The sequence below is a fragment of the Boleophthalmus pectinirostris genome, unplaced genomic scaffold (genome assembly GCF_026225935.1).
Source record: "Boleophthalmus pectinirostris isolate CB_2022bp ecotype Guang Dong unplaced genomic scaffold, ASM2622593v1 HiC_scaffold_23, whole genome shotgun sequence".
NCBI classification, from domain to species: domain Eukaryota; kingdom Metazoa; phylum Chordata; class Actinopteri; order Gobiiformes; family Gobiidae; genus Boleophthalmus; species Boleophthalmus pectinirostris.
In genome coordinates, this window is record NW_026571207.1 from 29,095,172 (window position 1) to 29,119,646 (window position 24,475).

At 38.2% G+C, this 24,475-nt stretch overlaps 1 protein-coding gene across 1 annotated transcript in view; it reads left to right on the top strand.

The window, feature by feature from the left end:
• The window catches only part of tenm1 (teneurin transmembrane protein 1), a 514,380-nt gene that overhangs the window by 365,647 nt on the left and 124,258 nt on the right, over positions 1-24,475 (top strand). Inside the window, 4 exon segments of the mRNA XM_055159441.1 lie at positions 248-533; positions 14,345-14,488; positions 15,063-15,315; positions 17,988-18,008. Coding sequence (XP_055015416.1) covers positions 248-533; positions 14,345-14,488; positions 15,063-15,315; positions 17,988-18,008 — 704 coding nt within the window.

A 24,475-nucleotide genomic window follows, 5' to 3' on the forward strand; every position in this document is an offset into this window, starting at 1 on the left:
GTGAGTTGTTGCATTCAAAATTGGATATTTAGTGGTCTGTGAAGAAAAGTTATGGTACTTCAAATATTGCAGCCTTTGCGATTCGGGATTTGTGTCCATTCAAATTTCTATTCGATTATGATGAACCTTGCAGCCATAATAAAATGCAGTTTTTGTTAAAGCTATTCCACCCAACTGTATTTCCCCTCCTCAGTAAAATTCTCTTCAGTCTGCCTTGTCTCACTTTGCTCCTTCTTATTCTCCGCAGGCAGTCCAAGAGGAAGTTTCAATCCCCGGTGCTTTTGTCAAACTCAGCTATTTGAGCACACGAGCAGCGGGCTACCAGTCACTGCTCCGGGTGTTGCTCACTCCTCCGTCTCCCTCATCCCCGGTGTCTCCCTTGGGTGGCCTCTCCAAAGTCCATGTCCGTGCCTCAGTGCAGGGGAGGCTGTATCAGAGGTGGTACCCCGCTGGGCCTGGTCTGGTCCATAGACTGGTCTGGAACAAGACGGACATCTACGGACAGGAAGTGTGGGGGCTCACTCACGCTACAGGTAAACTATGGCCTATTGAATTCTGTAGTGGAATGTTGAGTAGATCCCATAGTGACACAATGCATACAGTTTAAAGATGTCTGAAAACTCAAGAAAATAAACACCAAATTGATTTGAACAACACAATTTCAGGAGTCTGTGGTCCAGTTTAAGATGAAAGTTACTAACTAAAAAACTGATTGCTTGTTACTATATTGTTATGTGAAAAAGACAACAAATGCACAACAGCACCAATGATTTGACCTGTTGTAGTTCCAGCTAAGTCAGTTCTTTATGGTCAAATTGTGTTAAAAACAAAACAAAAACTCAAGCTCATACTTAAAGTCAAATTTGAGTACCAGAGCTTCCAACAGAATAGTGCTTTCAGTTAGCTTCACATCCACAGAGAATATTGATGACATCTGCTGCAAAGTATCAATTACTTGTTGGTTTTCTGAAATGGTTTTCAGATTCTGTAACGTGACAGTTTCATATTGCCATGTCAAAGCAAGAGCCAGTTTTTCTCATTGATACATTGGACTTTGACATAAAATATCTACAAGGAAAATTCACAAATGTTTAATTCAATGATTTTGCATTATTCATTTTATCAGCCCCCCATCTGTATTAAATATTATTGGCCTATACAAGTGTCATTTGAAACCTAACAATAGCTATTCTTGTTTCAATTACACTGCCTTGTCTTATGACTAATATTAGAAACAATGTAAATTTGGTTTAGTCCAGTTCTAGTCCTGGTCCCGAGCCAATATCTAAAATTAGCTAAAAATATCTAATTGTGATTTTTCTGACACTGTGATTAGATTTGCGATTTATGTGTCAATAATATGATTCTGTATGAAGAAAGTTGACAAAAAGACTGAAATATGAACAGACAAACTAATACAAGAGTCACATTTCAGAACAATTTTGTAGAGATCTAAATTACAGGGTTACTAGTTGTTTTCAGAAAAAGACAGGATATTTGGAGGAGATTATGGTACTCCAAAAAGTGTGGCCTTACCTATACCTACTTGGTCTGAAATGTTTGCTATACAGTCATTTGCAGAAAACTTGGCATGATGTAATAAAAGGACAAAAGACAAACTTCAGCTCATGCTCCAGCATAGAGTTTAATGTATTATTGTGGTTATTAAGAGAATACGCTGGCTTGTTGTTGTTATTGTTGTTGTTGGTGTTTTTTTGTGCTCTTCAAAATGCGATATATGGATACATTGAAGTTAACTGGTGGTACTCTGTCTGCAGTTTAATTCAGACTCATGTGTTGGTCATGCTTTGGTTATCATTTATAACAACTTAAAGTGCATATGACAAGTTTTGACAATTATGCAATTTTTACTGTAAATAAATTATAGTTTTACACCAATCAAGAAGCAATTTTGCGAAGAAAAGCTGAAAATGTAGTTTAAAGTTACAGGAAGTTTTATTTTAAAGAGTTCCTCATTTATGGCGTCAGACTAGGGAGTACACATGAAACACATTTCACCAAAAAAAAGGGGTTTTCTTGTACCGTATTTTCCGGGCTCTTAAGCCTCTAACCCCATCAAAAAGGACTGCGCGCCCCGCAAGCTAGAGCACCCTATACACGAATCCACTCGGGTGTCCCAGCACGACTTCAGTAAACTACCAAACCGCACCAACACGCACTGAGCAGACAGCGACGGCGCAGCGAAAAACACCCGCAGCCACACTCATCACTCCACGTGGATGAGGAATGGAACGGAGGAACAAACCAAAAAAGCGAGTGCAATGTGCCACTTCTAGCCACAACTGAACAACTGAGTCACTGCGAACACGCCGACAATCCAGCGGTCCCAGACAGCACCCTCCCTACACGCCACAACTGAACAAAGCCCAGAGTCACCGTGAACGCGACAAACAAAGTCCGACTGAGCCATCTAACTGTTGCGTTTAGTTTAAAGTCTGGTGCGATTTATTTGTGAATAAAGTTTGAAAATAGACCATTTAATGACAGTGCATCTTATAATCCAGAGCGCCTAATAGCCCGTAAAATACGGTATTTTTATTTGTCAAAAATGATCTCTATGTACTTTAGAGGAGTTTTGGCCCAGTAAGTGCAATTGTTAGGTAACAGTTATGAAATTCCCTAGCATGATGTCATGATTTCCGAGTGAAGTAGTAGAAAAATTAGAAACCAAAAAAATTATCCAACTAGAAAAAAAAAGTTAAATAGTTTGTAAAATCTTAAATAAAATGATCTCAACTCTGTTTTAGGGCCTGTTTACACGAGATCGCTTGTGGGTAAAAACAACAAAATATTTTATAGTGTCTTTCATTTAGACGGTGATGGCATTTTGGGGCTTAAAAATATAAAAATCTGAAACCACGCTTCAGAGTGGAAAAGTTGAATATGCTCCACCATAGCGTTTTCGTCTGCACTCCCCAAGACAAAAAACTCAGATCACATCACGTACACGTTTACGTCACATACATCACCACCTAGCGCCACCACCTAGCCGCCTGGCATGCATACCCAATTGAATTCCACACATTTTTCAAGTTTGCACGCAGACTTCCTCCCGAAAACGATTGTCTACACATGGAATAAAAAGTGAGACGCGACACCACTTTTGCGTCTTTTGTTCAGACCGTCATCATATAAATGTAACCTTAGTAAATATGAGTAGTTTGACCTTTCATAGGCGCTTTAAAGGTGCACCATGTAACTTTTCTGATCAAGCATTTGCCATTTCCTTGTCTCCATAGAGATGTTATTGCTTTGGCCATGTCTGCTACAGTATGGTGTTAAATGTATCTATCTCCATGGAGACAGACAGAGCAGGTGCAGGAGAATCATTTTTTAGCAATAAAAATGCGTGTAATGAAATAAATGGAAGTCAGATATGTATTACTATTGCATTTCCAAGCAAAGTCATTACATCTCCATGGCAACAAGCAGATAGCAAACCCATCCACCTGAAAAGTTACATAATGCACCTTTAAGACATGGTTTAGTGTGTTGTGTTCTGATTCAGACCTGGTTAAATCCTAGTTATAGACAGAACATTTTCAGCAAAAGCCATTACCAATTCATTATGCATTTGTAAAATCCTAGTTAGAAAACATTGCAGATTGATTTGACATTTAGTTAATGTAGCAATCACATCTGGGTGCAATTAAGCCAGACAATTTGAACAAATATCAACTAGTCAGAAACAAAGATTTATTTATTAATTTTTTTATTTTTTTTATTCTCCTTTGCAAAAATGAACTGAAATGCACTCAGATTAAAATAAATATGTATTTGATAATAAACAGTACCAATAAATGTAGAATGAACTTCCATATACAATTTGAGCAACAAGCATAGACTGTATATATAAATGGACTAGGTTTGGGCGGTAATACGGTATTATTACGTTATTACGCAGTTTCAAAAAGTAGCAACGGTATCAGTTTCATTACTGTCATTAAAAAAATCTGCAGCGCATAAGGACCTAATATAATAGAATTTATTGATTCCTAAATTTGTTTGCTCAGCACAAATGAATGTGTGATTGTATTTTTATTTTAATGCTATTATGAGTTAAAACTAATAGTATCTATAATGTTTCTTTTTAGTGCGTGGGGAGATGGCGTTCGATTAGTTTTGTTCCATTGTCACATGACAGCTCAGAAGGGAGAAGATGGCAAGTCAGGCCGCAAGCAAATTGGTCCCAAAAACAAACAAGCAAAAAAATACAAGTACTTATGAAATGTATTGTTTTTTTATTATTACCATTTTAATTATACGTTTTAATTATAAGGCACAATATCAATAATGTTGAATTCTCTTGTCTATTCTTGTATATAAGGTGCAACAGATTATACGGCGCTTTAAGTGAAACAAACTGACGATATTTGAGACTGATCCCTTAGCCCAGGCGTCCACAATCCACTGGCAGATCGTGGAGTAATTCACCCGGCGTTGCCTCCCTGTCTTGGTGAATGTGTTTTATGAATGTGAATGTGGGTATATAACCTAAGTTTCCTACGAGGAGGACTCAAATATACATAGAGTAATAATGGACCTGCTAGCTCTGGCTCCAACTCACTTTGTATTGAGAAATGTCACCCATCTCTCTGTAACTGCTGCTGTCAGGTCCCTCATTTTGGTTAAAATGTTTGTATTAACCCGCTCCGGTTTTATTTTTGCTATATCGTCCTTAAATCAATTCCTATTCTAATCATGAAACTCGCTCCTATAACTTCATTTGACGGGATCCGAACGCTATAAGTGACGTCACACTCCCTTAGCCCTCTTCTTTATACAGGCTCTGGAAACAAGCTGTGTCATAAACCCCAGGAAGTGTCGCCTGTGTTTTGATTGACAGGATGTAAAGCGGATAACTCTGCAGCTAATTCTTCTTTTGCTTATTTAGGAAAATGCAACTTCATTAAGCCTTTTTTCCTGGTGGGATTTGATACATTTATTACCAGCTTTTGTCCCCACCGTGTAATTTATATCAGGGATAAGAACAGTGACTTAAACAAATAACTTCTCTGTCTGGGGAATTACCTTTTATTAGCTTTCTCACTTAGCTAGATAAGCAGGAACGAAGCACCGGCTAACCATCTGCCGCCTGTTTAGCACCTCCAATACTTTCTAATTAGAATATGCTATTTACTTTTGTGAGAAATGTGTTCCTTTTACACTTTAGGGCTGCTTGGAGAAAGTGGAGTTGCCAGACGAGATCTTTCTATCTTGTATTTATTCTTGGAAAAAAGTAGGAGGATTTAGAAATGTCTGAAGTTGAAAGCAGAGCATCTTTTCACGGGGATGACAGCGCGGGTTCGTCAAAGCAAATGGGCCTATTCAAATGCAAAGCGTATGTGTTTTTTATATGCGCATTAAGCTGTTCTAATCATGTTAATCAATGTGTGAACGCTGCACTTAAGAGGCACTTATAGACATATTATACTGTAAGTAATCAACCAATTGTACAGACTCCTGATGAACAATAGGATGGGATAATTAATTATAGCCCACACCACTCACTTCTCAAACCCTGCTTTTATGAATTTCACTTTTTGTTACTTTTTTAAGTGGTCTCATTGGAAAAAAAAGACTTCATAATGACTTTGGAACATACAATTTCAGACATCCTGCTGTGCTGTCTTTATAGCCACAGTGAAGAGGATGTGCCCACTTTGATAAACAGGAGCAACCTCTTTAATGTAAAGTGGAGTGGGCAGTATTTCAGAGCCCAGAGTGGTAATAAGCAGAGTTTATATGTGAGATGCGGACACTCAAAAGTATAAACATGTCCACGCTTTAAAATTTTCATTTCATTTCATTTTGTAACCAACAGTCCTGTCAGTAACCGGAAACTATCCAGGGTTTTCAGGCCTCATGGTCAAACTGGATAAAAAACACGGTCATTTTTGGCATGTAATGAGATGAAGAGATGAAAACAAAATGTTTCTTTTATTCTGACAAAATAAATATTGACACACCAGTTTAACTCTGCTTGAATGGAGTTTCCTAGATTGCAAGTTTAAAAATCCCTTTGGGGAGAATTTATGATTACTCTTCAAAACCCTGCTTACATAATTATATCTTACAAGGTTTTTAAAAAGAGCGTACCTTCAAAGATGACAAATAGTAGATGCGCATGGCCTTTAACTACATACTCTGGTGTCCACGGTCTTGGTGGATCATCAGCTTCTTGAGTTTTTACTTTATTCATTCAATGATAGACACACTATTATACAGGGTTTAGTCACAGTCAAATGTTTAGTTTAGTACTTTACAATTGTGGCTGGTCCCGATCCTGTTTAACCTTTGTTTAGTCCATAAATAGACGGGTTTTAGTTCCTCTAGGATACACACATGCATACACACATTTCACACATTTCACATTAGTCCACTTTTAGTCCTGATTTAGTCCTGTCAAATCCAATCTAAATCCTGATTTAGTCCCGTCGAATCCAGTTTTAATATCAGATTTAGTCCCTGTTTTGCCCTAATTCTGTTGAGGTGTGTGTGCAAGTGACACATCACACATCCTTATACACTAGTTTAGTCTGTGTTTTCTCATATGCTATTTCTGGTGATAGCCAAATATTTTAAGTAGGAGTACACAGAGTGAAATGTGAAATTTGGAAGAGACACTGTAATGCACTCTATGTGGGGATTAATCAAGCTGGTCTTCACCGTTTGCTGCTGCTCGCCTGTTTACTAACAGTCGGAAACATGACCACATCACCCCTGTCCAGTTCAGAATTCATTTTAAAATGTTGATGTTAGTTTTTAATGCATTCAATGGTCTTGCACCTTCCTACTTGTGTAAGATTTTGACCCCTCACCAACCCAGCAGAGCTCTACGATCTGCTGGGCAACATCTGCTGGAGGTCCTCTGGTCCCGGTGCAAACAGTGGGGCGACCGTTCTTTTGCCGTGGCCGGTCAAAAACTCTGAAGCTCTTTGCCCATTGAGTTACGGCCCATCCCTGGCCTGCCTCTGTTTAAAGCCAAACTTAAAACCTACTTATTTAGAATGGCTTTTAACACTTAGTGGCCCTGTGACACTTTCTTTATTTTAATGGTGTAATGTGCTTTGTTGACCTATTTGTATGATATTTATTGGTTTTTATCTTGTTTTTATGTTGTACAGCACTTTGGTTGGCTTTGGTCGTTGGAAGGTGCTATAGAAATAAAGTTTGATTGATTGAATGATGACAGTGTTTTTTTTTTTGTTTTTTTTTTGCAAAGTTTAGTAACATTTTAAATATAATGACTCTTTGCTTTCATGAAAATTAGTAGTGTAATTTAATATGTGAATTATTGGTCCTTCAAAGTATCTCTAAAATAGACAGACCTTTATTTTGAACCTCTCACCAACCCCCTATCAGACAAAGTGAATGTTTATCCATCACTCACCTGTCTCTTGACTTTAACAGCAAACAGTTCAGGGACAGGAAGATAACTCTAAACTATTATTTTGAAGAAGGAACCCTCACACTGCCTATAGCCATCCTCCACCCCCGCCCCTCTTAAGTACCGGGACCAGACCTGCACCCACTCTAATGCACTAGTCTCTTCTATAGCTTTTTGCTGATCCATGCCTTCCATTGTGTCTTATCTATCTGAGCGATTTCATCTGCTGGCTCTGATCTTTTCGCCCGCTCTTGGCTTGGTCTCTCCTCTGCTTTTATTTACCTGATTTGCTAAACTCAACCTCCGCTCCTCAGTCTTCCCATAGCGCTGCGTCTGTCCCGTCCTCTAGTGTCCTCTCCTTCTTCGCTGCCTGTTATATCTTATGATCTCTCCCCTCTGCTCTGCTTTCCCCATGTACCCCTGTGATCCCTCCTTCTCTGTAGTTTCCTTGAGTTTTGTTGGGCAGTGACACTGGCAGGTAGAGGAGAGAGGCGGATCGAGCACTGTTCACACATAGCCCGGGGCGGTAGCAAAGACGAATGAAAGCTGTGTAAGATATTGAATGTGCGTTTCAACTGCCACCGTGCGCGTCTTTATTGTTTGTGAGCCTGTCTCTTCAAACCATATCGTATTCAGTTGTGCTTTTTCCCTTTGAGATTGCTTTGCCCGTTTCGTCCCAAAAGTATTTTCTTTTATGAAAATATAATGTAAGGATGTCCCTATTGAGTGGGTATATTTGCGGCAACCTTTAAAGCATGAATTGGTTTTCAGGTCATGGAGCTGCTTCTTCAAAGTGACTTCAAGGGTCAAATAAGACGAACGTGGTGACAGGTTTTCACTGTTTTTCTAAATATATTTGACCGTAAGGCATCACTGGTCCTGCCCTTCATAAACACCAGGCTGTAGCCTCAGGGAGATGGGGTTCTAGTAAAGGAAGTATGTTTTGAAGTACATGTGCTTTTACTGTATATTTTATTGAATTTAATTTTAAGAAGAATGCTATTAATATGCACTGCTGTGCAAGTTACTTCAAAACTGTAATGTGTTATTTATGACTTGTTACTATCATTTCAATGTAATTCGTTACATTACAATATTACTGCATTTAAAATGTAAGGCATTACATTACTATTGCATTATTTTTAAGTTACTCTCACCAAAATAACAGCAAAAATAAAATGCTTAACTTTTGCGCCGTATATGGACTGAACTGAGAACTGAAACCAGGAGGAATAAACCAGGACTAAACCAGGACTAAACTAGGTTTAAAACCAGGACTGAACCCAGGCCTAAACCAGGACTAAACTAGGTCTAAACTAGGTCTAAACCAGAACTAAACTAGGACTAAACCAGGACTAATCTTGGTGTAGAACTTGGAATCTAGGACCGCCCCTGAGAGAACCGAGCCCGTGGAACAGGATGTCTGCAAGGCACGATCGGGCATCAGCTGCGTTTAGTCCCATGGAGCACGGAGTTCTGCTCCAGTCCTTTCGCCTGCGGTTACCTGACAGTCTACGCAGGCGCGTCTTCGCCATTTCACTGCTGCTGATATCGCGGTGATTTTTTCGAATTTGTATGAAGAAAAATGAAAAACCCACCATTTCAATCCAGGTTAAAAAAGCAGTGTAACACGCTACTGACATTTGTACCGAGGAAAATATTTATTTTTTTTTTCTCTGTAATGCCGAACATTACTGTGTTACAGCAAAAAGCAATGCATGTTACTCCCAACACTGTTAATATGGCAATATACTAGCACAGGGTTGTCCCACTCAAATTCACAGAGGGCCAAAATTAAAAACTGGAACTAAGTCGTGGGCCAAACTAAATATTTATAGAAAAATTTCAAGAACATCTGTATGCTTTCTCTTCTTTCGAGATATGTAATCTTAAACATTTTGTTATTAAAATAAATGTTTAATAATGGTTTTGCTTAAACATTGAATTCTGAACTAGCATAATATAAAATAATGACAAAATTTTAAATAATATTTCTATAGCCTATCTGTAGACGGCCTGCCAACTCTAATATATATTTGATATGATTCCGCGGGCCAAATATAATTGTATCGTGGGCCAAATTTGGACCCCAGGCCTGAATTTATGTATGTGTATGTAGTGTAGCTGTGTTTTTGTAGTATTTGTGTGTAGTGTGTGCAATGTAGTGTTTTAATATGTAGGGTCATCACCTATATTTCTAGGTACAATATATCACTTCTTTGGTGGAGAGTTTGCCACATGCTGGTCTCCATGTCATCTCCTTCTTTTTCTTCCTTTTGTTGGTTGGTTTGTTTGTCTGAAATGAACATAGATAGTAAGATAGATATGTTTAATACCATACTGGGGAACCCTGCGGGCAAAGTAATAACATCTCCATGGAGACAAGCAGGCAGTGGAAAATGTTACATACTGACATACTGCAGCAAAAGGTGATAAGAATGTCTGTGAAGCTAAACGTTACACTGAACGTTGCATCTTGTTTGTATATTGACTATTTAAAGGTGCACTGCGTAACATTTCTAGTGGAGAGTTCGCCACCTTTTTGTCCCCATGGAAATATTATTGCTTTGTCTAGAACAGGTGTTTTCAAACAAATTGGGTGAATGTGTGCCTCCCTTAGAGTAGGTAAAGACAGTCTAAACCAGGACTAAACCAGGTCTAAACCAGGACTAAACCAGGTCTAAACCAGGTCTAAACCAGGTCTAAACCAGGACTAATCTTGGACTTTAGAGAGAGGGAGAAGCCCAAGCCCGAAGAGCAGGGTGTCCACAAAGTGCGGTCGGGTGATGGCTGCGCTTAGCTCTGTGGAGTGTGGAGCTCTGCGCTGGTCCTTTCGCCTGCGGTCACCCGACACCTACACAGGTGCACCTCCGGGCCCGTACCGACACTCGGCCCTAGTTCAGTTCTGGTTTAGTCCTGTTTTAGTCGTGGTTTAGTCCACATGTGTCCCGCCTCCCCAGTGGCTCTTTGGCGCCCCCCAGGGGAGGCGGGCCTCACCTATTGAAAACCACTGGTCTAGAATGTTCCAGAGGATGCATAACATCGATCACGAGGGAGACAAGCAGATTACGGCACTACACTACATTACAGTTCAGATCTGTGGAGAATCACCGCTATTCACAGAAGGAATTAGATAGACTCTAAATACACTCTAAAACAGATAAATAAAAGATGAATAAAAGGCAATAAAAGACATGCAAAGTCTGTGTGCATGAAGTGCTGTTGCTGCAGGGTGACAGATGGGGGTTATGAGGTTATAGAGCCTGATGGTGGTGGGGACAAAGAACTGTTGTATTTTTGAACAATAGATACATAATGTATAAATGGTAGACAGAAATGTTTAATGTCATACCACGGAACATTCCAGGCAAAGCAATAATATCTCCAAGGAGACAAGCAGGTTGCGGACCCTCCACCAGAAATGTGGGACAGTGCACATTTAAGCTTCATCATAAGAACATACCTACATTACAACATTATTCTTATTGTTTATCCTATAGATCTATAACCAAACTTCACAGTGAGAGCTCCTAAATTAAGTTCTTAAAGCTTTTGTCCAACACTGAGTCTTATTTCTCCTTTTAAATCTCCATGACACCAAATTGCCTATTATTTTCCTGCCCGATCACTTTTATCGATTTTACGCATTAAGCTGAAGATTTAGGTTGGCCCTGTGCTCCCTCAGAGCAATTCTGTTTAAAGGATTCTCCCCCAGTACAAAGTCTGCACCTCCACCATCTTCTTTTTTCACGTTCTCTTTTTTGCTGACTTATTTGATCCCCGGTTTCCTTAGATCGCAGGCTTGTACAGTTACAGTGGAGCTGTCATAGAGAGAGACAGAGAGATAGAGATTGAAAAGAAAGAGAGAGAGAAAAAGGAAGAGATAGAGATGGCTGATACAGATGATTGACAGGTTTTAGACAAGGCTGGTGTCACTTACCATTGTATTCAACCTGTTCTTTTCGCTTGAGTCTCTGTTAGACAAAGTTATGTTATGAGCTGGAGTTAACCTCACTGATCTCATGCTGATTTAATTACAAAGTCCACAGAAGCTTTTCTCCAGTGACTTTAAGAACTTTACAATGAGTAATAATTTATCTAAAAATAATAATTCAAAGGGAATAAGTCTGTGTAATGTGCACTAATGCTTTTAATTTGCTAAAGTTATCATTATAAATAGATTGGTATTACATAAGAGGTGCTGAAGTCACATGTTTTTTACATAAAGAGGGGCTACTACATTTCTATGGGGTATTAATTACTAACATTTAACATATTTAGATCATGATGGTACCATTTGTTGGTTTGAAAATGCTATATTCACATTTTTTCTAAGGAGTTCTGAGTGTAGCCTTGGTTACGAAGGCTTGTGGGTGGAGCCTAGGACAAAATTAGTTTGGTTCGAATAGTGTCTGGGAGAGAGGAAGATGACAGACATGAATGAATGATACAGAAAACCACTTCATGAATGTATAGATAAGGGAACAACATTATACCAACAGTAGAAAGCTCAAAAAGGTTTTAGCATAACATCCCCTCATATACACTCACTGCAGATGAAAATGAAAGTAAAATTTATTGATGTATGATTTGACAGCTTGATTTGCACAAGGAACCTACATACAGATAGTGATGGTGTGGGAATTGCATGAAAACTAAGAAGAAAAGTTTTGCTGATAATTTTGTCTTTGCAAAGCTGCATTTTGAACATCTTATTGCAGGGTAGCCGCGGGGTCTTAAAAGTCTTTAAAAGGTCTTAAATTTCATGTTCCTAAATTAAGGCCTTAAAAAGTCTTAAATTATGTTGTCCAAGTCTTATTTCTTTCACAAAGGTCTTAAATTTCATTAGCCTATTTTTTTGTTTACTCAACTTCAATGTTAAATGGAGTGAGGAATAAAAAAACATGAAATCTCGTAACATGAATGAATGTCTAATTTGGAGTATGAGCACACAATACTTTGGTTTCTAGCGCCGACGGTAATGAGTAAACAATCAGTACAGCGCAGGAAGATGTTGGATGGATCATGGGGAAGTGTAGGTTTATTCCACAGTGGCTCTTAGATTCTAGATATAGTACTGTAGTTGGTTGGTCATTATTAGAATTGGATCAGGTGTTTTTCACCCGCATAATGGGTGTGATGTTGGTCTTAATTTTCATTTATGTGGTCTTAAAAAGGTCTTTAAAAAGACTTAAATTTGGGGTAGTCAAACCTGTGGATACTCTGTATTAGGTGCAATTTAAAAAAAAAAAAAAAAAAGAAAGAAGAAGAATTTAACTCTCATGTATTTTATGCCAATTAGAAAAAAAGAAATCATGACTGAAAATTGATGTTTGACCTTATAGGGATGCACCAAGCTTTTTCAGTTCCGATATCGATTCTGATGCTATAGCTTTAAGTATCTTACAATACCAGATATTTGCCAGACTGAAAACTGCATTTATTTCCTTAACACAAAAATAAAGTAAAGCAAAGCTGATCCGAATGTGTTATGTAGCTGTGATTTGTCTCTCAAGCATCTACAGAACAGCTTTGTAGATATAAAAGCTCAAACATTCTGAGACATTCTGGGCCAACTATGACCAGTAAATATTCTTATTACATAAATGTAGATGTCTAAGCAGGCTGAACCAGTATTTGGAAGCGAATATCCGATCCATCCAACTTTTCAGTATCTGCACCGACATCCAATATCAGTATCGGATCGGTGCATCTCTAATATATATGCAAATTAGCAAAAATTGTGGAAAAAATACTGCAAATGTTATACTACTGCAAATAAAAGTACTAGGTGTTTCCATGTGCATGTCCAATCTACTATAAACAAGCTGTAACCAAAAAATTTTATTTGTGAGTAGATTAATATGTGATCTGCAGCATTTGTGTTCATTAAAATTTTTGTTTAAACATGTCACTTCTTGTAATCAAGCAGGACGTGCTGCTGTAAATGATCCAGGAAACATAATATGACCGAGCCGGAAAAAGCTCAGGGTTGCTATTTTGTGGCGGGAGAACTGTGGTGTATCATTAGAACGGAGAGGCCAAACGGCTAATGCTAGGCCTGCTTCATGAAGACAGCCCCCTCTGATTACGCCTCCACTTGTGACGGGAACTACAGGCCATTCACCCAAATTACTGCTCAACGCAATGGGGTTTTATCACATGGGAAATGATGTACGGTGGATTTAGCCAAAAAATAGCGCTGTGCTTCACTCAAAATAATAATTAAAATCAGCTTTCATTCTCTCTAAACTTTCAACAACTGTAACCATCGTAATCTTGTTAATGGCTTTATTTATTTTACTGTAATATCAAGAACATGGCGACATGGATGGTGATTTTGAGAGAGCCCACCTCTTCATAGTTCAGTTTCACTATAGCAAGAGGCAGATTTTCATGTGTGTGTTTTACCGGTGATAAACTGCGGTGACTTTTTTTGCCTTTTATGTACATATATAAATAATATAAAATCTTCACTAAAAAGCATTGTGATTATTGGTCAAAAAAACAATAAAAACAATGAATTTGGCAAGAAGTAAGAACATAGAAGTGGACAGGGATAAGTGATAATACAACATTACTCAAACATGCATAAAATAATTGACATACAACTTTGAGTAAGACATGGCTATAAACTCATAAAAGGATATTTTATATATGTTGCCTTTACTGTCAGGTTGTGATGAAAATTTTAATTTGTAATTTGTCATGAACACAATCCATATTGCTTGTTTAAACTTTAAACCTTTGGGGATGTAGACAGACTAATAATGCATTTAGACGTGTGTGACTGAAACAAAACACAACACCAGGCATGTTTTTGAGGAGTTAACAACATTCTAACATGGCTAAAACAATCATTTTTGCTTAATATAAGATTTGGATTAGTAATATAAGACCTTTAACCATGTGGATTTTTTTCTTTTCTTCCAGTGGCAGTGGGCTATGAGTTTGAGTCATGTCCCGGGGCGATCCAGTGGGAGAGGAGGACAGCTCTGATGCAGGGATTTGAACTGGTGCCTTCAAACCTGGGAGGCTGGTCTCTGGACAGGCACCACGCCCTGAACCTGCGCAGTGGTGTGTATCTGCACACAGCATTATTACTGCACTAAATCCCATCCCTTACCTCCTCCTCTCAGCAGTGAGCCACACAATAAGGAAACAATAGACCCCACTGACAGTAATGGAAAATAGCTGTAGCACATTAGCCGGCATTGTGCGCTCACTGCAGTAATTACTTCCTTGGCACCGTCCTCTCTGCGTGTTCCCTCATTCTCCGAGATGTGATACCTAAAAAATGACCTTGGAATGGGACTGTCTCTGTCACTACATTTAGACACACCAGGTCGTCTCTAATGTACTTTCTCCATAACCCCGGATGCACGGTGTTCCCGGTGATTCCATTTCGGCGAGAGATGAAATATGAAATTCCTAAGGTGTGTTATAAAATCTTAATGAACCTTAAGAAGGCTGCAATAGTGGAGAGCCCCCACAGGGTCAACAACAAAGCAGTAAAAACATGCCCTTATTTTCAGAAGCACAAATTGAATTGCTTTAAATTGGATCCAGCTTTATTTATGTTCAAAGATCAGTGACATTTCAAACACAGCGCACCTCCAGCGTTTAATCTTAATGCCTTCCTCCTCTGCAGGAATCCTCCACAAAGGAAACGGGGAAAATGTCTTCCTGTCCCAGCAGCCCCCTGTCATCAGTAGCGTCATGGGCAACGGCTTCTACCGCAGCGTCCCGTGTGGGCCCAGCTGCAGCGGCGCCGCGAGGGACATGATGCTGTTCGCCCCCGTGGCGCTCGCCAGCGGCCCCGACGGATCCCTCTATGTAGGGGACTTTAACTTCATCAGGAGGGTCCACCCAGATGGATACACACGCACCATACTGGAGCTTAAGTGAGTTGGGGTTTAAAGTGAGCTAGGGTCAGGTTTTTGTAAGCCTGGTTTATACGATGTGTGGGTCACTACCACCACCACAAAGTATTACCATTCTTCCAGTGTTAAAGATACATTCTGTAACTTTTACGGTGAAGGGCTTGTCAAATGTTTTTCTCCATAGATGTCATTGCTCTGCCTAAAAAGTTCCATAGTATGACATTAAACAGCTCTACCTTACATGTATTAACTTGCAAGTGGTTTTGTATCTCATAAATAGAAAAACAGACAGTCTGTGAACAGGGTCGCGTCTCCACAGATCTGACCTGCAACTTGGTCTTGTTTCGTCTCAGAAAGGTTTAATTTGATGGACCCTCCACCAGAAAAGTTACCCAATTCACCTTTAAATAAATACGTAATGCATCACCTATAACTGAAATTTACAGATAGAAAATGCCACTGATTTAGCAAGAGGTCTAACTTTTATAATACAACTCTTAATCCATAATACATTTGGTGATTCACAGTGTTGAGTCATAAATTAAAATTTTGCAATGCAATGCTTTTCAATCAAGGAAATAATTAAAAAAACAAACAAAAAAATGATTTTGTTGCAGAGCTGTTTCTACACAGACAAACCACGCTTTAATGAGAAAGTTATGAATTTTCTCTTCTCAATAATTTTGCTTGTAATAAGTAGATTACTTATCATTCTACCCACAGATTACAAAAGCACTGCCACTATTGCAATGTTCACAACACACTCAGAACTTTGAGCTTTCAAATAAACTCCGATTAACAACACAGATTAAACCCTTTTGGCATTAGTGACTTTATCCAACTTCTGTCTGTACAACACTTTGGTAGAAACAAGTCTTCAGATCTCCAATACATGTTTAAATAAGAGTGAACTGCAGACTGACCTGTTAACAATGGAACCTAAATGAGAGTGCCTTATATGGGTTAGTGTGGCATAATCTGCAGTTTGATCTGTTTGAAGTCAGTGTTGTGATGTTTGTGGGTCTGTAATACGTCTTTGGGATGAGAGGAGGACTCAGTGACAAAGATATTTTCGGTGGATTATGACGATGGTATCTACAGGGCTGCAGGCGCTACATTCTCGCTATTTTCAGTATTTTCTCAAGCGTAGAATCTCAGCACAGTCATTTGTCCTGTGAAATCTTCCCCCTTATGTAACGTTACACTTTCATTTTCTGTTATTAGTGTCTGTTTGACGAATATTCTCGAGGTGGAAGAAACCGGATATTTTTAGTCCTGTAATTTACTTTCTCACTTTAAAGTAAACACAAGATATTTCAATGTACAGTCAGAGCAATAGTACTACTTGTTATTATTTTTTAAACTTTGGAATAGATATAGTCAAGATAATAATAGTAGCACTAGCATGTAGTAAAAAATAGTAGCAGTAGTAGTAGGAACAATAGTAGTAGTAGTGTAATTATATCAGTGATGATAGTGGTAATGGGGGTAGTACATATTAACAATATTTCAGTATACTTACGAGATATGAGAGAACTACCAATGGTGGTAGCAGTGGAAATATTTTTTTGGTAGCAGTATAAATAGGACGTGTGTTGTATCAGATGCATTGATTGATTGATTTGTTATTTATTTCGAGTTTTTGCCAAGAGGGAAAAAAATAAAAATACACATACCTCAAAAGGACAGGGAAGAAGAAAAAACTTATATTAACCCGTCCCTTTTCATGGCATAGTTTCAAAAAAGATGTGGTTTCTTATGTATATTGATCACGGAACTTTACAAATATTTACATATAGTAAATTAAATGTCATACTATGGTTGTACAAACTAATAATAATAACGATAAAGAAGGCACAGAAGTATAATTAAAGTATAATTAGAAGTATAATTTAAAAAAATCCAAATAAGCAAAATAAGAATGAGAAAAAATATAAGGATTTTTTTTTTTTGCTTTTGTTTATGGTCATACAAACTAATAATGACAATGACTGTATTAGCAACACTAGTAGTAGTAGTAGTAGTAGTAGTATTTTTTTTAACAATAATACACACATCAAACATACCAACACTTAGATGTCATAGTAAGTCAGCAGCAGTAGCAAGAAGTACTTAAAAAAAATATGCAGAGACAATCAGTGCCACTTCAGTAATGACGTAGAAATTGCACATCTGTACCAAGGACCAGTTGGTTCAGTACTTGTTATTTGGTCATCAGAGGGTATAATACTCCCTACAACATAAGCACTGGAAGAATGGACAATACTTCCACAATGTGTTTGAGTGTTCATATATATCGAGGTCCCACACTATATAGTAGATAAACCTCTAACTTGGACAACCAGAGTCTTCTTCTCTTTACAATCTCAGGCTGCTTCAAGTACTAAGTTCTACAACATGAAATAGGTATTAAGAATGTTAAATTATTTGTACCTCTGAATATTTTCTCCTTAGACAGAAACAGAACTTGGGACCATATTTCATACTGGGATCCTTTGGGTATGACAATGGCCTAGAGCATCCTGTTTGTGTTTAATATTTAATCTGAACCTGTGCAGCTGTCTCAATCAAAGCTAACCTGAGTTTATAAGGAGAAAACAGACTTATTACACGCTATGAAATCATGTCTGTGGTTTGAATTGTAAACGTCTCTCTCTCTTCTCTTTTAATGCTCCTTCATGGAACATTATCAGGAACCGTGACACCAGACACAGGTAAGGCGCGTTTGTTATTCACTTTTCTGAATCGCACACAAACACACGCAAAAAACCCCAAAAGAATGAAAAATACTACAAAGCTTTACACAACTTTTCTCCCACTTGTTTTTTCTGCAAATTACATTAACATACTTGATCCCTTCTCCTCGACAAAGCTTCCAAACTGCAAAACAAATCCTCATTGAAATTACACACTTGGCCGTGACAAATTAGTAATCTGGAAATCAGCCAAAAATGTCAAGGATTTTGTGAGTTAAAGGATTACAGAGTAGGAGCTGTTGCGTTGGTTGTTCCAGACACAGAAAGCGCTTGAGGGACTATAGAGACCTTGATATTGTCCGTGTCCCTGAGCTTTCGGAGCAGCAGCAGTGAGCTCTATACACATTGTTTGACAGAAGATTACACAGATGTTATTGAGTTTTGGTGTCTGCATTTGAGTCGCTTCTCGCTATCAGGGTTATATCGGAGGAGAGAAAAAAAAAAAAGGTGGCGAGCATGTGGGTGTTTGTGACAGATGGGTTTTTATCCAGTTTTGAAGAGAAAGAGGATTTTTCAAGATATCTCTGAGCACGCCAAAGTTTCTAAGCGTGGAAAAGGGATCACCAACTGTGGATCTGTGTTGTATTGGCGGGCTGCTGTTAGAACAAATATGTATTCTGAAATTCAAAACGACAAACATGTTTTTTTTGTTTTTTCCATTGTCTGCCTGTTACTTTACACAGGGACTGGAGGGTGAAATAAGTGGTTTTCTTTCTCACAGTTAAACAGACAAAAACAATGAAAATGGTACCAATTAAGTACAATAAAAACCTTCTATTGCATAAGGTTGTGTTGAGCACATATATATAAAAACAACAACAACTACAACCACAACAACTACAACTACTACAACTACAACAACAACTACAAACTACTACAACAACTAAAACTACTACAACAACTAAAACTATTACAACAACTAAAACTATTACAACAACTAAAACTACAACAAAAAATAAAACTAATACAACATCTAAAACTACAACAAAAACTAAAACTACTACAACAACTAAAACAACTAAAACTACAACAAAAACTACTAAAAACAACAAATACTAAAACTACAAACAAAAAACTAAAACTAACTAAAACAACTAAAACTACTACAACAACTAAAACTACTACAACAACTAAAACTATTACAACTAAAACTACAACAAAAAATAAAACTAATACAACATCTAAAACTACTGCAACAACAAAAACTTCAACAAACACTAAAACTACTACAAAATCTAAAACTACTACAGCAACTAAAACTACTACAACTAAAACTATTACAACAACTAAAACTACAACAAAAAATAAAACTAATACAACATTTAAAACTACAACAAAAACTAAAACTACTACAACATCTAAAACTACAACAACTAAAACTACAACAAAAACTAAAACTACTACTACATCTAAAACTACAACAACTAAAACTACTACAACTAAAACTACTACAACAACTAAAACTACAACAACAACTAAAACTAAAATAAAATATTGACAGTATAGACATTCACTTCACACTTGAATTTGTCAATTGCTACCTACATATAATTAGGACATTACTTCATTAGTTCTATCCACACAAAGTGCAATACAGTTAATATTACTGCATGTAGTAGTAGCTGTAGTAAAAATATCATAATCAAAAATAGCATTCAACGTATGCAAAAACACTAGTTGTTTTCAGCCTTTTCATGTATTCTTTTCTCAATACTATAATTACTATCATCGTGTCTATTTTTTTTTTATTTGCCATGGTTACATAGTCATCTGCCCCCTAGTGTATAGTTAATGAATTAGTACTTCTTAAATTGTAGTTCTCAACTCATCCCAATCCATTTTGTCCGGCTTGGAACAAATAGTACATTGGTTGTCTTTTCGTGACTGGTTTGATTATTTTCACTTTAACATTCGCTCGTAAAAAGAACAGATTTTGTGGATACATCTCTTGTGTTAAAAATGTATTCTGTCCCAAGGCATTTCGGATACCCCTTCCTCACCCCCCTCACCCCTCGTAGATCCTGCTTCCTCTTTCTCTTCTTCTGCTCTAACTGTGTGCACCATGTTAGTGTTTCCCTTTTATTCCATACTATTGTTCTCCCAAGTCAAATGCATTAATTATTCATCTATATTCACCTTTCAAAGCTTTTCACGCGGTTCCCAGCAAAGTGCCTATGGGCCAGCAACCAAACCAAAAGGCTTCTCTGCATAGGGGATGTACTCAGAGAAAAAAGCATTGTCTATTGCCTGCTTTAAAGTGTATATTATACGTTTTTGTGTTTTTCTAATTATGACTTTGGTGGAATTATGCCTGTGCTAAATATTTATCAGTGTTTTACATCGATCAAGTGGCAGTTTATGGAAAAAAAAGTAGAAAAAAAAAAAGTTAAAAAATATATATAAAATAAAAGGAGTAGTAGTAATGAGTTGTCATAAGCACAGGAAATTACATGGTGTTGTAATTTATTTTTACTGTAGTATAATCATAACTACTGTGTTGATTAGACAGGTTTTGGCACTTGTTAACATTATAGTTGGTTTAATCTATACTGTGGAACATTCGAGACAAAACAATAATATTTCCATGGAGACACGCAGGTGGCGGACCCTCCACCAGAAATGGTCTGCAGTGCACCTTTTAATCTAATGATGTTAACTGTGTTTTAGTGAAATGAGTCTAACCTGTCATAGGCACTTTAAAAGTTATAGTCCAATATATAAAGGAAAGAGGAGCATTATCTGGAAGTACAGACAGTCAATTGGGAAATGGTCAGGAACAGGCAGATCCCAGTCATCTGTCAATATTAACTTTTTAAGTAGAGACACATGCGGGCCCAAGAGCTATTGTTAGTGGATTAGGTGAAGGTTAAGTTTATTTGCCATTTGTAGTTAAAACCGACATTGGAAAATCATGTGCAAAAAGCTCAAAGTCACACCATGAGTGATTAAAAAACTACCACATGAACAAACAATAGACCAGGCATGTCCAAACTACGCCCGTGGGCCAAATGCGGCCCTCAGACAAATTTTTCTTGGCCCTCAGGCTTCCAGATGAATTGGCCCAAATTACCTTGCAATCAATAAAAAATTAACTTTTTACTGCAAGTTTTTTGAAAATCTACCTTAATAAAGCTTATATTTCATATGTAGTGTGTGGTTTTAATAATCTGAGTATGAATAAAGCTCATTCTAACATCTTAAACATGCACATATTTCAATTATTCACTGTACTGAGCACCAGTCTACAGCCCTCGATCGGCCCTCTGCTTCATCTGTGTTTAGATATGTGGCCCTTGATGAAAAAAGTCTGGACACCCCTGCAATAGACAATCATTACAGATGACACATGACGCTTATTCAAAGTTCAAAGTGCATAGTTCAAGGTTATAACATAGTCACTTTTACCATTATTGTTGTCTTCAGCAAGCACATGTTGTACATAATGTCCAAATTGCTACTTAAACATTAGTTGAAACAAAATCCGGAGTAAGCCTTGACTAAACTTTGGGCAATACTATAGGTCAATATAAGAATACTTACATTTGAACTATTACTAAGCCAGCTAGACGGACCAAGTCAAGTAATTCAGCTCTAAATGAAAAACTAATATTGACTGTAAACATGTATAAACAAGTAATTATAATCCATGTAATCCATTCTTTCAGTCTTGGAGCAAATAATTATTAGCTGTCTCTTTGTGGCTTATTATTTTAGCATTCGCTCATAAAAAGAACAGATTTTGTGGATCTCTTGTGTTAAAAATGTATTCTGTCCCAAGGCATTTTGTGTACACCCCTCACCCCTCCTCATCTGGGACACCTCATCATAGATCCTGTTTCCTCTTTCTCTTCTGCTCTAAGTGTTTGCACCATGTTAGTGTTTCCCTTTTATTCCATACTAAAAGTGCAGGCAATTCATCTAGCACTGACCCATTTAATGAGTTCTAAACCAGGACTCAAGCTCTTAATTTTAGACTAAATCTGGTTTAAATAAGGATTTATATGGCAATAAACCAGGACCAAATCAGTACTAAACCAGGACTCCACACTTCACACTTGCACTCATAGACGTGTTTTGGGTTTCCATGCTTCTTGGTGAAATTGCATTGACTTGCATTCCTTTCATGGAACTGATCCTAACCTTTATCATAGTTACTACTTGCCTAACCTTGGTGCACTAACTTGTTTGTTGGGGGGTTCATTAACTGATTGTCTCCATGGAGACATGGCCTAGAATGTTCCACAGTATGGCCATAACCTTATGAATCTCCATGGAGATTTGCAAGCCAAATTGATTTGTGGAGAGGTGACTCACAATAAGAATGGATGTTTTTTGTTATTTTTGAGTGATAAATAACATCTGCAGTTGAATAAATGTAAGACAGATAAATTTAATATCATACTGTGGACAATTTAAACCAAAGCATTAACATCTCCATGGAGACACACAGTTTGTAACCTTAGCCTAAACTATAACTTGTTTTAGTCCATACGCTAACATAAACTCCAGCTGAAGGAGTCCTGACCAAGCCTGGTCAAGATCTGGAGATGGGTCTGTGGGAGCCTCACTACAAGATTGTTCCCTACGGGGACAATAAAGTGTACTTTAACCTTACCATAACTTTTAAGTCGTCATGTTGTCATGCACTCCCTCTTACTGAGACATATTTGGCTTGGAGGAGGAAACAAATGAGATCCTCTGTATATCTTGCAGAATTTCATCAGTGAGTCTGGACCTGTACTAACTTAAAGTTCATGGTGAAGAAAAGCTTTTCACAAAGATTTGTGAGCTCAAAAAAGCACATGGTCCCAGTGAACTTCCTGAAAAGCTGATAATTAAAGCGTGCCATTGTCCCTGTGTCTCCCGCTCGCTCCCTGTGTCTCCAGCTCTGTGTCTCCTGCTCGCTCCTCGTGTTTCCCACTTCCCATAAAGATCCAGATCAAACTAAACTGTAGCAGCGCTGAGCCGATACAGGGAGCGGGCAAGAGGAGGGGTGTGCCAGCATGGCGCGAGTGCGTGGGAGGGCATCCGGATGGCACAAGAAAACACATCCTGAGTGCCTCTGTGTCTGCCCCACAGTGTGCTCTATTCATTGTGCTCACGAAGTAGTTGGATTTTTGCAGGACAGACCATAGCCTTCATGTTGCCAGCCAATTACGCCTAGAGAAGGGGCTGCATTGAGTAAGTAAACAGGCTGTCATTGACTTTTTTAGTACTTATCACCCCCAAATGTCCCATACTTATGAACGAGGGACTCTTGTCAGCACCTCCCTCATGCTGTAGGCAAAGCCTGTAATACTTTTTGCCCTGATACCCTGGCTGCGGGAGCGAAAAAGTACAGGGCGCAAGCGGAAGTACATGCACAAGCACGTGCGAGTTGTTTTGGTTCTTCAGTGCCGTCATATGTGCACGTGTACACATATAAACAGAAAGTTGAGTTTGGGATGTAAGGTGGGCATATCTGCTGTTGTGAATCTGCTGGGGCGCTGCTCTGCTGTTTCGTCTGTCCTCCAACTTGATGTCAAAGTTTAGTGTCAGTGTGGCCCGCAGTAGGGGGGCCTACATTAGTACTGACATACTGACATTTAACTTTGACTCCTAGGCCACGAGATTGAGACCCTTAGTCTAAGCCACACTTGTACATTCACTACATCACAAATGGGACTAAACCAGGACTAGACCAAGATGGACTAACAAAGGATCAACTTAAGGAATAAAGCTCAAATTAGAACCAAATACACCATCTGGACTGGCCTATTGATACTTTGCAGTGACATCGTGTTGGGGGTGTTCTACATGTACATGGTGTACCATAGTGACACAATGCACAAAATCACAAAAACTGTCAAGAAATTTTTAAGAGTGTTTGAAAACTCGGATCAAAACAAAGGTTCATGCTCCTGTTTAGGTGTTTGATTTACTATAAAAAAGGTGAGAGTGTAATGTTATTTAGGAGAGACATGTTTAACAGCACAAATCAGCTCACCTGTTGTAGTTCCAACTAAATCAGCTCTGGGATTGTGTTAAAACTCTAATTAAAGGCTAACAAGCCCCAGACAGAGCTGTGCTTACAGTTAGTATCACACCCGCAGAGAAGGTAATAATTTCAGCTGCAAGTATGAATAGGACTAAACCAGAACCAAGTGTGAACTAAACTCTAGGCCTATCTGAGCCATCCATAAATACTGTATAAGAGCTGAGAAGCCCTTGGATGAAGATTCATGGCGGAGTAGTGAACGCTCTTTGTTGCTGGGCGGATAACTCTCCCTGGTTCCAGGCCTAAATAATGCATGCACAGTTCAGCTCTCACTTCTGTAAACAGTTAATGGACTCTATGACTGACAGGCCCTTGCTCTCATCGGACTATGGCTGATTTTCATTTTCTCCCCTTCATATTATGAGAAAAGTCCAGCTAATATCGTTGA